The sequence below is a fragment of the Pogona vitticeps genome, chromosome 3 (assembly GCF_051106095.1).
Source record: "Pogona vitticeps strain Pit_001003342236 chromosome 3, PviZW2.1, whole genome shotgun sequence".
NCBI lineage: Eukaryota > Metazoa > Chordata > Lepidosauria > Squamata > Agamidae > Pogona > Pogona vitticeps.
In genome coordinates, this window is record NC_135785.1 from 182,409,151 (window position 1) to 182,424,892 (window position 15,742).

The following is a 15,742-nucleotide window of genomic DNA, read 5'->3' on the forward strand; positions in this document are numbered from 1 at the left end:
TCTTGTCAAAAAACAAAAATAGCACCACTATTCTATTAAAACAGGCATTCAAAGAATAATCCTATGTTTAAGGCTGATCTAAAAAACAAGGTCTCCATATGGCAATTCTATTCCCTATGATTTAAGTTTCAAAAGACAAAGTGCTATGCTATAGGCTGTTGTTTTCCCACTTAGGGTGATTCTATGAGTTAATGGCCTCTGAAAGGTTCTAGTATCAACCGCCTTGCTCAAGTCTTAATCCTCAAGGTCAAGGTTTCCTTTACTGAGTCAATCAATTTTCACCAGGTCTTCCTCTCTTCCTATTCAGTTTTTCCTTTGCATTATTGGTTCTTTCAGGGAGAATTATCTTTTCACACTGTGCCCAAAGTACACCAGCCTCAATTTAGTCATTTTAACCTCTGCCAGTGTTCAAATTCAACCAGCAAGAAAGTGCAAAAAGGATAAAAGGTCAGCTCACTAACACTTCTAAGAGGAAACACATTTACACAACAACAAAACCAATGATGGTCCACTTTACACAACCCTGATTGAATTAGAAACCAGCAGGTTAGGGCTGCTATGGACTTGTGCCTTGAGCTCCCCTTGCAGCCCTTTGCTGCAAGGACCACATCCGTGCCCCTTGCCTGTGCTATAACTAGTTGCACTCCAATTTTCCTCTCTAGAAAGCAAAGGTGTTATTGACTGTATTATTGTTTCAACTTCATCTGCAACTGAAGGCAAGAACGAATGACGAGTGTCACTTTGGAATCTATAGCTGAACATTACACACAAAAATACGCCCACACTCTATTGTAGTGTTGATTTATTTCATTCAGTGCACATCTCAACTCTGTAATGATAAAACTATGGCTACTGATAAGGCAATATTACTCCTAGTTATCACTGAAGAGAGCAATAATTAGACAAAAACATTAAACATTATTAATTTAAAATTCTTATGTTTAAAGCAGTATGTGTAGGTGACATTTTTGCAAGATTCAATTTGCTATCACTTGATAAAAAATTTGCTGCAAGCCACCATATATCCGAGAACGGGGGGGGGGGGGGGATGATTAATCAGGAAGCAGCAGTTGATTCCAAGCCAGGACTTCTCCTTTTGCCAATGGAAAAAAGCAGATTCTACTTCCAAAAACTTTAAAATATGACAATGTTCCCAGAATTTAACCTAGTCAACACCACACATTACTGGGAAGGAATTCTAAAGCAAAGTAAGCATTTGGGGTGCATCCAGGTTCAGTTTTCCTTAGAGCAGAACCAGCAGAACTTGGTGGAGGCTTTAAATTTGCCACGACTGATCATAACAGCTCTGTTCTAACCACTACTAAATCTGATGCAAACCCCACTGTTTCCCCTACATTTCTACTAATCTGATGAGTTTGTGTGCATGTAGCATGTCTTCTATCTCTTGAAGAAGTAGAAAACATAATACACACACACAGAAATGTCAGTGTTGTTGCAGCTCCTCCACATAGGCCATATATACTGTAATCTAGTTATGGCAAGAAGGCCCAGCCAGCAGAATTTATGCCTTGGATAGTCCTAACGTCCTGTTTGAATTGGAAGCTGCTGTGAAGGTTGTTGGGAAGCTTCCTTTAGAAACAGGAAGTTAGACCTATCCAAGATATGAAGGCTGCCTGCTACACCTTTTCTTCAGGGGAGCAAAATTTAAGTGTCTGTAAGGTCTGGATTCTGCAGGTAGGACTCCTTGAAAGAAACTAAGGAATTTCTAGTCCAAAAAACCCAAATACTGTCTCTGAACTTACATAAGGTCTTTGGAGTCTATGTGAATCTCCCAACCTTCATTTGCTTCTGGTATGCCACCATATTTCTGCCTTGTTTCAGAGCAAAAGATAGACTCTGGTTGAGTACATAGATCATGATATAGACAGACTGATGAGAATTCTGTTCTTTCTCTCTCAGTGGCTTTCAAGAGCAATAACTCTTATCATTCTGAGTTACCAGTGTGAGTTGGGAATGAGCCAATGAAGAACACATAGCTGAATTAAGTCAGACAATGGTAATATATCAAGGACAAAAAAGCTTTTCTAAAGTACTGTAGGTGTAGGGTGCACTTCTCATGACAAGTACATTCCTCTTCAGAGTCAGGTACCCTGATGGAAGTATTTCAGGATGCACCCACGGTCAAGAATAATCATCAGTACTATATAGATTTATAAACTTGTTGCAGATGCTCTTAGAGAATGCAAATTCAGTCATTGCCACAGTCATTTGTAATATATGGGCTGGCTTTGAAAATCAATTTCCAAATACTACTGGTACAAAGTATAACTATTACTGAGTGGCAGCTGCATTCCTGGAGAATAAAACCCACACCCTTAGGTGACCACCTGCACCAATTATCTTCCAGCCATGGTTCTTTGAAACTGAAACTTCCATTTCTAAAGAACAATATATGTCATAGGAACACAACCCAATTAGACCATCTTCATCTGATTTTGCAAGCTGGTACTAGTTCCCTGCGCCTTCAAGACTGAACATAACTACCTTGAGAAATGGAATGGAGGCCAAAGAGGTGAGTACTGTATCTCATTAATCCCAGAATCTTCAATGGCACATTAAAGCTCTAGGTGCAATTTCCACCAGGTAAAAAGGACATCTGAAGTATCAGTTTCCCATTGTTGATACTTCTGTGTTGGGGACTGAAGAATGATTGCCATGCATCTCTACTTCTCCTGTCCATCACAAGATACATTTTAAGGTGATGAGAATGGAACAATGGGGAGATAGTTCAGGATACTTTGCAAGTACGCCTGAACTTTTTACAGTTTCAAGCATTCAGAAAAAATCTGTGGTGAGAGCAATATTTTTAAGGCTTTTCATGAGGGAAAACAGGAGAGTGTAAATACTTCCATAATCCACTGGACATCTCCCCTCCTTTCCTTTAAAAATGAGCTAAAATATGGCTGTTTTAGAAAAAAATATGGTGGTGAAGAGACTTTAATCTCACTGCTATTGGTGTGATTTTGCTTGTTCCCAGATTGGTTTTAACTTTTTTTGGGTGGGGGAGTATTATTTTATGAGGTGGTAGCACACTGGATACATTTGTAAAATAAAATATCAGGGCATAAAGGCTTAAATAAACTAATTCATTAAAACAAACATACCTTTGCATATATTTGATTGTCAGAGAAACTGTTCACTTGGACCTAAAACAGACATGACTACCCACTCAAACAATATAGTTAGATGTAGATAGAGGAAGACTCAATTTCTTCCATCTGTGACTGTGGTGAAATGAAAAGTACAGTACATTTTAAGACACAGAATGTACATGTGAAGGGAGAGAAAAATCAATGTTCCCAACATTATCTTAACTATTCAAATGATCTAACAACCCTGGAGCTGGAACAGATTAAAAGGATGGCTAATTCAACCCACTGCAAGGCTGAAAACATTTATCACATTTTTATTTAGTACATCTGTCAAAACGATATCGTTGACCATCTATCATGCTTGGGACATTCAGGCAATTGTAGTTTAAAATATCATATTCCTACAGTACATAAGAGAAACAAATCCAAAGTGTGCAAGGGATAAAAACCCATAATCAAGCAGTCAATTAATCAATTAACAGCAGTTCTTGAAAACTTGGGGTGATGTAATAAGAAGATGAGATGGTTGGGCAGTGTCATTGAAATGACCAACATGAATTTGACCCAACTTCGAGAGGCTGTGGAAGACAGGAGGGCCTGGCATGCTCTGGTCCATGGGGTCATGAAGAGTCGGACACGATTAAACGACTAAACACAAATTATAAGCCAAAAGACAATTACTATGTAAACAGCGAAACTACAGATCAAATTGCTAACATGTGCTGGATTAGGGAGAAAGCCAGAGAGTTCCAGAAAAACATCTACTTCTGCTTCATTGACTACACAAAAGCCTTTGACTATGTGAACAACAGCAAACTATGGCAAGTTCTTAAAGAAATGGGAGTGCCTGACCACCTTATCTATCTCCTGAGAAATCTGTATGTGGGACAGGAAGCAACAGTTAGAACTGGATATGGAACAACTGATTGGTTCAAAATTGGGAAAGGAGTACGACAAGGCTGTATATTGTCTCCTTGCTTATTTAACTTATATGCAGAATACATCATGCAAAAGGCTGGACTGGATGAATCCCAAGCCGGAATTAATATTGCTGGAACAAATGTCAACAACCTCCGATATGCAGATGATGCCACTCTGGTGGTGAAAAGTGAGGAGAAATTAAAGAACCTCTTAATGAGGGTGAAAGAGGAGAGCACCAAAAATGGTCTGAAGCTTAACATAAAAAAACACAAAGATATGCAGTGACAGCTTTCACTTTCTTGGACTCCATGATCACTGCAGATGGTGACATCAGCCACAAAATTAAAAGACACCTGCTTCTTGGGAGGAAAGTGATGACAAACCTAGACAGCATCTTAAAAAGCAGAGACCTCACCTTGCTGACAAAGGTCCGCATAGTCAAAGCTATGGTTTTTCCAGTAGCAATGTATGGAAGTGAGAGCTGGATCATAAAGAAGGCTGACCACTGAAGAATTGATGCTTTTGAACTGTGGTGCTGGAGGAGATTCTTGAGAGTCCCCTGGACTGCAAGGAGAACAAACCTATTCATTCTGAAGGAAATCAACCCTGAGTGCTCACTGGAAGGACAGATCCTGAAGCTGAGGCTCCAATACTTTGGCCATCTCATGAGAAGAGAAGACTCCCTGGAAAAGACCCTGATGTTGAGAAAGTGTGAAGGCAAGAGGAGAAGGGGACGACAGAGGATGAGATGGTTGGACAGTGTCATCGAAACTACCAATATAAATTTGACCCAACTCCGGGAGGCAGTGGAAGATAGGAGGGCCTGACGTGCTCTGGTCCATGGGGTCATGAAGAGTTGGACATGACTTAATGACTAAACAACAACAAAAATTTAAACATTCTAATATTGTATTTACACTGAAGAAGTGTTCCAGTTTTTTTAAAAAATAAACATTTTAGATTGAGAAAGCTATCACTGGAACCCAAGTACATCATAGAAAGTTGCTGTGAAGTTTGAGACTTAAATATTGTAACAACCCTTGAAAACTACAGTGTCAGGAAACTATATGACACTCTACATTTCAACTCATATATGCTCATTTGAAAATGGGTCTTCGAATACATACTTTGTCACATGCGGTATCAGGAGAATGTCTGCATACTATCTGCAGGAAACACATTGCATTGCTAAGCAATGAAGACATAAATATTTAAGATAACTGTGTCATATGAATGCTTTATTCAATACAATATCCGGTATCAGACACAGATATTTCTGTTTTGGCTGATGTACAACAGTTGCTTAAATGCCTTGTGGTTAGAAGGATCCTAATGATGATCCTAGAAACCCACCAATTCTAACAATAAAACACTTGAAAGAGCATACAAGATGAGAGCAAGAGCAACATTACTAAGGTGCCAGGATTTTAGTTATAAATTTTCTCTATATGTTGCACACACACATCTCAACACACAAAAATAAAAGGGCACTAGATTGGAGAAGAATTAATTCTATTATTATTATTATTATTATTATTATTATTATTATTATTATTATTATTATTATTATTATTATTATTATTATTATTATTATTATTATTATTAATATTAATATTATTATTATTATTATTATTATTATTATTATTATTATTATTATTATTATTATTCTCTTTGCTTTTTGCCTGCTTTGCTTTTGTTATTTTTAAATTGTTATTATTTTTAATGCCAATAAAAGGAAGGAAAGAGAAAAGCAGAACTGCCACAGAGCATACCAAATTATCTTCTGAGTGCAAGTCAATTTTTAAGCAATCTTAACTTAAAGATATGCTGAGTGCAGGAGGTTAAGAATAAGGAGACCTGACCTTGTGCTGACAGAAGCCCTTTCAGTTGACTAATTTTAGAGATCTGCCCTCAAAACTGCTGTGTTGGCTAAAAAATAATAATAAAAGAGCCAATTTAAAAAAAAACACCTTTTACTTCAAAACTGACTCAACAAAAGACACAGTTATTCATAAATATGAATGAGCCAACCATGACTGCAACCTGTCACTCTTTCTTGCCCTGGCTGTGGTCTAAAAGCAAAGATGTTTGCTGACTTTAGATCTCTGGGAGAAATGAGATGCAAGGGAAGAAGCGAAGAAATAATGATTAAATGGAAAGGTTTTTTCTTATCAGCATTTTTCACAGAAAGGAAGATGGACAACAGAAAACAAAATCTAAGAACTATGGTTTCAAATGGGTTGGTTTTCTTTTTGTGTGTGTAAGAATGAGGAAGGCTTTTCACAGATTCTTCTTTCCATTTATAAATTCCTATATACAGCTGCTCATGCATTTCACAACTGTAGATGACTCAGTTGAAACTGGCAGGAGTACAAGCACAGATGTTAACCGTTTTCTTTTTCTTTTTTAAATACTTCCTTCTGAAAAGATAATGGCCCAGTGTCTCTTGAAATATCTTAAGAAATGAAACAAACAAAAAGAAAATCAGATTTTAAAAAAATAATTCACTGAAATTTTGACAATGCTACAGGCCAAAAGTCTGTTGGAAAATTATTTTAGCATCTACACCAGAATTTTTAATTTGTGGAATCAAATCAAACGCTCAAAACAAAGAGCACAAAATTTGTGTCTTATGATGGAGGAAAAGTTTCATTTACCACAAATTATTCAAAGGGAAGGTCAGTTTAAAAAGCTGAAGAACACATTTTTGCTACTTAAGGAGAAGAGAGATAAATTATGTGTTAAGTTATTACCTGACTCTTTTTTTAAAGCCTACTACCATTATTTGGCTTTCTTGAAATCCTATCTATGACACAATTTTTGGTAGGCTAGGCTCCTTACTGTTTCCCCAGGGAAATGTTAAGTACCTATGTCTGCAATCTTTTGGGAGGAATATCTAAACCCTACCAAGGCCATCAACTGCAAATATGGATGGGAACATGCCTGTATCACTACATCATCATTGCTTCTTCTTGTCTGAGGGATTCAATAGAGCTGCTGGCAGTTTTTATTGCAATATGTTAATGGCCAGCCACATTATACGCCCCAACTGATCACCTTCTCCTAGGAGAAGTAGATATGAGGCATGACTGCACATATAAACAAAGGAAGGGAGAAAAGCGAACTCAAAAGAAAATAGAGAACAGGGGTCTGGGTTTGTTAAGAACTGTGGGGTAGAAAGAAGGGACATAAAGAGCATTTCTTATGAGTGAAGTATGCCCATATGTTACACTGTTGAAAGACACCAAGATATATATCAGTTCAATGGGAGCCTCATGGCGCTGTAAGCAAACTATTCTACTAAAGCCAGAAATGTGCTCACAAACTGGGGTTCAATCCCAGGTAGCCGGCTCAAGGTTGACTCAGCCTTCTGTCCTTCCGAGGTCGGTAAAATGAGTACCCAGCTCATTGGGAGGACAATGTGTAGCCTGCATAATTAACTTGTAAACTGCCCAGAAAGTGCTTTAAGTGCTATGGGGCGGTATATAAGTAGCACACTTTTTTGCTTTCAATGCTTTCATCTTAAGTAAGCTCTACTGATGTTAATAATATGGTAAGTATTAACCAATCAAATTCAAATGGGGGGACATGAGGACAGAGTTTTTCAAACAGCCTTGGATTCTTAATAAACACATATTTAATGTACAGATTAGACCAGTGGTTCCCAACCTTGGGTTCCCAGAAGTTCTTGGACTACAACTCCCAGAAATCCCTGTCAGCACAGCTAGTGGTGAAGGCTTCTGGGAGTTTTAGTACAAGAACATCTGGGGACCCAAAGTTGGGAACCACTGGGTGAGACAGACACAGCAAAGTGTTTATCTAGAACTCTCCAGTATCACCATGGGGATCTTTATGAGCCACAGTTCTGTTGCACAGTTTCTGTCCTAATTCATTATCAGTCGCCTTTTATGGTTGAGTAAATGTGCTTCCGTCTTTGCTGGCATCTGTACTGAGTGTTAGTTACTAGCTCTATGCACACTATGATTTTGACAGCCTGAATTCAGATGCAGTGACAAGCTGCGGTTTTATTGTTACAGGAACAAGTGTTAGTAAGCTCTGAGTAAGTAGCCTTCTCCTACTCTTCCTCTTGAATGGTTATAAAAAGGAGACTAGAAGCTTTTACTTCTGCTTTTCCATTAACTGCACCTTGTTTGTTCCATCAGAATCCACACAAAAGTTATTCATCTTAACCACGGTTTGCTGAAACAAGCTGTCTTTCAATCCATGGAGTACCATTCTTGTTTCAACACACCATAGTAAATATTAACGTAAACAATAACTGGAGTTCAGATGCAGTGCTAAATAGTTCTTAATTAAAAAAAAAACCAGAAGTAAAATCTTTAATCTTCTCTTCACAACTGTGCCAAAGGAAAGGTGAAGGGAAGGCAGCAACTCTATATTCATTCCCATAATGACAAAGTCTGGTGCACCATTATGTCTGAACATACTCTAAATCAGGGTTGGGGAATGTCAGTCCTCAGACTAAATTTAGCCTTGCTAGGACCCCAATTTGGCTCCCTAGACTTCCCAAGATGGCCATGAATCTTTTCTCATTATATCATGGTCATTTCCCAAATTACGATAATTCGAAACAGCTTTCTCCTAAGGTTTAGTTATTGGCAGGAAGAGCTGTCAAGCCAAAATGGCTTGGTAATTCTGGTTATCATCTTTTTGCCTTTGGCTCTGTCTGTAACTGGAATGTGGCCACTTAAAACTTCTATGAAATTGCATTTGACAGCTGGGCTGAAAGGTCCTGTATCCTTGCTATAAACTAGAGGATCTTGGCCAACAGAATTCTCAGTGCCATGAAGCATATAGAACAAAACAAAAAAGCACCAGCAATGTTTTTGTACATTTTTATCAGTTATTTCTGCCCAGGAGGAATTGAAAGTGCAACACAGAATAGCAATAGTCCATGGGCCACTGTTACAGGGTCACAGAATTATTATTTTGAAAACTGCCTTGTTTTCCTCCCCCCCCCCAACTTTTTGGCCCATTTTTGGAGAACACCATTATGCTCTGAAGATGAAAACAGAAGATCAGGATGGAAACAATTTTGGAAAGCATTTTTTATACCATTCTGAATTGACGGAAAGCACAATCTATCAAAGATGCCTCATGCACATACAGAGCTGGAAATATTCACGCGTTCCTATTTTCCTGAAGCAGTGGTTGAACATTTCAGTTCTACTTTGGATAACATGAAGGCACACGCGCGATGATGGAATATTTTAGGTGCAATGTGCTGCAAAATATCTTTTATAAAAATGCTAGGAAAATTTGTGGGTTTTTTAAAAAATCTGCCAGTACAAGATATTGGCACTAGTGCAAGGAAAGAAGACATACACACCATCGCAACCTCTGCTTTAGCACTAGTTTTCCTCATTTTAGGACTCCAAGTGCACATGCAATAGGGGCTTCATGATCTCCAATGAGATAAGGCACTTCTTCTATCTATAACAAGTAGGCATACAAAAAAAAATTACATAGTGAACCCTTCTATACAGTCCTATAGAAGTGTTGCTAGTGAAGCAGGATCAGGTCACCACATGAACTGTCAAACAAGAGATCATGGAGGGGGGGGAGAGAGGCAGGGGAGACAGCAAACCCTAAATTTTAGGGGCAGATTTCAGGCTTTTTAGCTTATTCTCCAAAAAGCCAGAACACTTTATGCAAAGACAGATTCTTTAACAGACCTGCCCTGCAATCAGGAATGATACTGTGTAAGCGCACAAATCATGCTTATTTATATCATACCTTTCTTGAGCCCCTGCTTTGCCTTCGTTTTTTAGGACCAAATCCAGACGGGAATGCCTTTGCCTCATACTGTTGCACTTCTCCATGCATCCTGAGTAAATGAACCCTTCTCCCTATCAGCATAAGCACACATTAAGTAGGATCAGGCCTGCTTAAAACTTGAATGGAGGACCTCTAGGAAACACCAGTGATTTCCCAGAAGGGCTAGGAAAGAAAACAAAGAGAGAGCTGCTATCAGTCATGGTTTAAAATACTTGGCTAGATGGCCCAATGGCCTAAATTAATATAATAAATAAAAACAAAGCAAAATGAAAAACAAAACATAAGAACACAGTAGCACCTTAATAACTAACTTTTAAGATCCAGTGCAAACACTTGCGGATTAATCCACTTTGTGACTTTATGCTTGCATGTAACTACTTCATCTTTGACAAAAGCATCTATTTCCAGACTAATGAAACAGCCATGGGCACTCATATGGCACAACAATATGCAAATATATTCAAGATTGACATGAAACAATGCTTTCTTAGCTGTTGTGCCCCAAAACATTCTATCTGAGATACTATACTGGTGGCATCTTTATTATCTGGACCCATGGAAAAGAAGCACTGGATAAATTCCACTGAAGCTTCAGCAACCTTCATTGAATATCAACCTCAGCCTTCACCAATCTACACAGGAAGTGCACTTTTTGAAAAAACCACAAAATCCATTGTCCACAGTGATTCCCTTAGGTATAACCACATCTGCTCAGATCCACAGGACAGACACTCGAATCATACAGATCTACAAAAAGTATTTCTTAGTTAAAGAATGTGGTCAGATAAACGGAGCAAGACTGAAACCCAGAAAAAACTACTGCCAGAAAGACACAGAAGAGAAAATGACGAAACACTATTGGTTGTCACATTCAGCTCACAACTGAAACTACTCACACATATCATCAATGATCTACAACCTCTTCTAGACAACAATACTTCAGTGTCCCAAGCCGTTGATGGTCAGCTTGTGCCTGCTTACATGCAATCCCTCCATCACAAACAAATACTGACACATAACGCAGATCTTGAGATGGGAACAAAATCATGCTACAAACCTAGATGCCAACTATGTCCTCCCCCATCCACTCTGGCAGCACAATTACAGGCCCCAACAACTTCACCCACCATGACAAAGGCTCATTTATTTGTCCATCTGCCAACCGGCTCCTTTGCATCTTTTGCCACCAATTTCCTTTTGCACTTGTATACAGGACAAGAGAATTAATGGACACAAATCTGACATTAGAAGTGGCAAATTCCTACCATGTTCTTTTGTTTTTTATTTTGTTTTGGTTTCGTCTGCCTATGCTTGCACAGACTAATATGACTACTGTGCTGAAAAACCATAACATAATACAGTAGTATAATGTTATCTGATTGACTACCTGGCACCAGGTCATTGTCACTCTGATTACAAGATCCTTAATGACCTAGAGTCACATAGGTGTCATTAATCAGTACATTAAAACAAAAATGGCAGGGCAGCTAACAGCAAGGAACTAGACCTTCTGAAAAAAAATCTATTCTTTGCAAGCCCAGTTCATTGCAGCCCCGTATCCATTGAAGTATACCCCACCTTGCTGATCCTTTGCTAAGTTTCTAACCCAAATCCAGGCTCTGAAGAGGCACATATCTTAACTAGCCATTCCAGAATCCTGTAAATAGAAATCTCCATGCCTAAGGCATGTCACCAGCAGTGAACACATTAACATGCATTAGCAACATGACATTTAGAGAACGATTCCCAAAATACACACCTAGAGACCCCTTTCTGCACATCACACACCTTTGTACTCATTGATCCTGGTCAGTCTAGGCTGTTCCACGGCTAAGTGAATGTCACTTACTCCTCTAAAATGGCCAATGCAGAAGAATTTCCTTAAATAGGAAATTCAGGAGGAGGAGTAATTACTTCAAAGTGTGGGGAATCAAGTGTTGCTTACTCTACATTGTGTGTCTGACTCTCTTGAAACCTTTTGTTTCCAAGCATTTTTTCAAGATAACTATGTTATCTTACAATACACGTCCTTCGTTGCCAGCTAGAAGGATAACAAAGTCCAACATTGAACTGTAGTACTTTAACAATAAAATGCCGCAACTTTTTCCATTCTAAATTCCTTTGAAATTTTCTACACCTATTTGTATAAAGGGCGTATCCAACATCACTTGAACCAGGCACTAATATGCCTAATGATGATCCAAACAAATGTGACTAAAAATTCCCAGCGAAGTTATTACACTGCTATTTACAATGGTTAGGCCACTGCTTAGTTTTTCCTATGGATGACAAGCCTTGGAGATTGTAATCTGTTACCAGAAGACCTAAAACTATAAATAGCAATGCAAAAATAAGTGAAATACATGAAACAGAACACAAGCACTATCATAAAATTTCTTCCAGCAAAGATTACAGGTACTAGTGTTTCTAATTTCACAAGAGTAGCAGTATAAATTGCACTCAGTACCAGGTTTTAACAAAAATCAAAGCTACAAACAATTGTTTGACCACCTATAACCTTCCAGAATGAAAGAGAAGTAAAATAATAGAAAGTACTGTATAAATAGAATTCTGGGGTACTGGTGGTTTTTAAATCAAATGGGAACATCACTTTACTGTTTTCCCATTTCTTCAAATGAAAGCTATTCTAGATAGGAACTAGCATATAACTCATAAAGTCCCTGCTCCCTGTCAACCTTCAACTGTCAAACTATTGGCCATACCAATGTATACCACCAAACACAAGTAGGATCGGGCCCTGGGCACATGCATTCCTCTCACTCCTGTTCTGTGATGGCTGTGAGAAGTTCAGAGGGTTCCACTTACATTTTTACACTTTTATTTCATCACAGCTTGTCATGTTTTCCAAACCAAAAAGCTGTGATTGATGTTATGCTAACTAAGGTGCTGTTTGATTTTAGTGGCTTTTAGCCAACTATGGTTAACGTCAACCATAGGATTGTTTGGTTTTGTGTGTATCACAACAAGCTGCAGTTCAGCAAAACAGAAGCAAAAAGCCAATTTTACTGCTATCATGAAAGAGGAAGAGATTCATTGCAACTCATTCTTATCAAATTAGCATACGATTTAGAAGATCTAAAGCAGGTTGTCTCTCCTATCTGTAGACATTAAACAGAAAAAGAGTTGGGTAAACTCCAATTTTAAACTGTTAATATACATTTCTGAGCAGTTCTTTCAGCCAGTTAGTCTTCACTGGAATAAGCTATTATTTTCAATTTATCAACACTAAGTTTCTTTGTAAGGTAACTGCAGCTTCAAAATGAGCCACAGTGAAGGCATTTGTAATATTTTACACAACACATTTTTCAAAGAAAGTTATGCCAATTCCAGAGGAGTGTGATAAAATGACTGCTTGTCACAGCGACTAGCATATGGTTTGTATATGCAGAACTCTTCCTTGTGTATATAATTTCTATGTATAGAATTTTCTTCTTAGAACTGTTTGTACAGTGAGGTTTATTCGAAAAAAAAAACATTTCTTTTTTTTTAAAAAGAGCCTTGAATTTACAAGGAGCAAAATTCAAAATGGCTGCAAATTAAAGGTCTTTACTTCAATATGGTTATGCATTTCTTTTTGAATACTGTAAAGAAGTTATTCCATATGTTTATCTGCATCACTGAAAAACAGTTTTATCAGTGGCTTCTATGATGCTCTGGCTTGCAATGGCTCTCTCACCATCTGGGAGGGCTTTATCCTAGAAGCCAGTTTTCTTTAGTATAATCTCAGACACATCGTAATCCCTTAGAACATCTTTTTTTTGGGGGGGGGGGGGTAACTTTTGGGATATTTGGAGTCTTCCTCTGCATCTTCCCTCATCTCTTAAGTAACTAATAGCAACAGAACTACAGTGAAGAAGTATAAAGACTGATGGATAAATACAGCCATTTTGTTAGAACAAGTTAGGATTTTCACAATGTAAGCTAAGCACAGGGGGATAGCATCAAGTTCACGGGAAGTGATAGTACCACTCTATACCGTGCTGATGAGGCCACACTTGGAATGTTATGTCCAGTTCTGGTCACCATAATACAGAAAAGATGCTGAGGCCCTTGAAGGGGTGCAGAGAACAGCAACAAAGAAGATAAGGAGACTGGAGGCTAAATCCTATGAAGAACAAACAACTAAAAGAACTAGGTATTTTTATCTTAACAAAGAGAAGACTGAGGGGAGACATGATAGCAGTCTTCCAATATCTGAAGGGTTGCCACAGGGAAGAGGGCATCAATTTATTTTTCATTGCGCCTGAAAGTAGGACAAGAACCAGTGGGTGGAAACTCGTCAGAGGGAGATCCAACCTGAAAATAAAGAGGAATTTCTTGATGGTGAGAACCATTAACTAGTGGAATAGCCAGGCTCCCAATGTTCTGGGTGCTCCATCACTGGAAGTTTTGAAGAAAAGATTGGACAGCCATCTGTCCAGGATGGTATGAGGTCCAGGATGGTATGGGGTCTTCTGCCTTGGGCAGGGGGTTGGACTAGAAGACCTCAAAGGTCCCTTTGAGCCCTATGACAATTCTATGATTCTATGAAAGCAGAAGCTTCCATTTTTGCAGTCTTATTCTAGTTTGAAGCTGCTTCTTCCCTAAGCGTGTAGCTTTACTGACATTTCTTATTAAATGGGTTACATAGGTGGTATAACACCACTTCATCAAAAAGCAGGTCAGAACTGGCTAAGTAATATGTATCATTCATTCATTCATTCATTCATTCATTCATTCATTCATTCATTCATTCATTCATTCATTCATATTATTTTATTTTATTAGATTTATACCCCACCCATCTAGACCAAAGGTCTACTCTAGGCAGCATTACAAATTTAAAAACAGTAAAACCAATAAAACCAATAAACATGGAATGCAAGAAATCCAAGATGTTAAAATGTCAATTTAAGATAACAGCAGAAGGGAGAGCCTGCCCAAATAGACAAGTCTTAAGTTTACTTCTGTATCTCTGTGTACACTGTACTAGTATTCAGGTAATGGGCAAATCACTTCAATCCATGGTCTGCATATAAAGGAACTACCTTAACAACTAAACAGTGTTTCTCTCTAATGAAGTTCCTTCAGACATGAAGAGAATGTCAACAAGGTGCTGCTAAGTAATTCCTGATCATTTCAAATTTTCTTTGGAACATTTGCTACTTGTATAGAAGCCAAGTTCAGTTTTCACAGCAAGAAATAGTGCTTTTTAAAATTTGTATTTCTAAGCCAAGTTGGCCACATGATTAAGCAATTAGCATATATATACTCGACTTTCAAAGCATTATATAAAAATTATGTAATAAACATTACATGATATACTGAAGCTGGTCATCATTCTACCATTCGCAGGTAAAGAACATAATAAATGTTGTTGGATCCGCTTCAGAAATGAAGAAGCTAATATTGTGATATTCGAAATTTGGAGTTAAGGTCCTGGTTCTCAATTATTTCTTCTTTCTTTCTTTTCTGATACATGTAACAGGTTAACTAGAAAGTATTTGCTATCAGATAAATATATTTTAAGATACGTAGACTGTATAATTAGCAGTTCATAAATTGTTTATGTCTTCTTCTAACTGAGTTACTACATTACAATGTGGCTGTACCTTGCTTTTAAGGGTTAGGCTGATTAACAATTATCTCTAAGGATACAGAAATCTTCCTTCAACAACAAAGAGGTTCTTTCCTTCAACAACAAAGAGGTTCTTTATGAAGATAGACCAGTCAGTTTGACTTGTTTATTTCTTTCACCAATCTATCAGTCATTGATAATTTCTTTCACCAAATGACAGGTTGGCCTTTGGATTCAATCACCAGCACCTACCACCAAAGCCAATCCCTAAGTGCCAAAATTGAACTCCAGCTCCACTGCTAAAAGTAATGTGACCAATGTGGTGGACTTC

At 38.0% G+C, this 15,742-nt stretch overlaps 1 protein-coding gene across 5 annotated transcripts in view; it reads right to left on the reverse strand.

The window, feature by feature from the left end:
* The window catches only part of ARHGAP6 (Rho GTPase activating protein 6), a 253,727-nt gene that overhangs the window by 84,372 nt on the left and 153,613 nt on the right, over positions 1 to 15,742 (reverse strand). Inside the window, exon 2 of one of the 5 annotated variants that reach the window (XM_078390376.1) lies at positions 9,792 to 9,995. The exons of the other annotated variants lie outside the window; for them this stretch is intronic. Coding sequence (XP_078246502.1) covers positions 9,792 to 9,914 — 123 coding nt within the window. The 5' untranslated portion in view covers positions 9,915 to 9,995. The remainder of the gene's footprint in view (positions 1 to 9,791; positions 9,996 to 15,742) is intronic. 5 annotated transcript variants of the gene reach the window in all.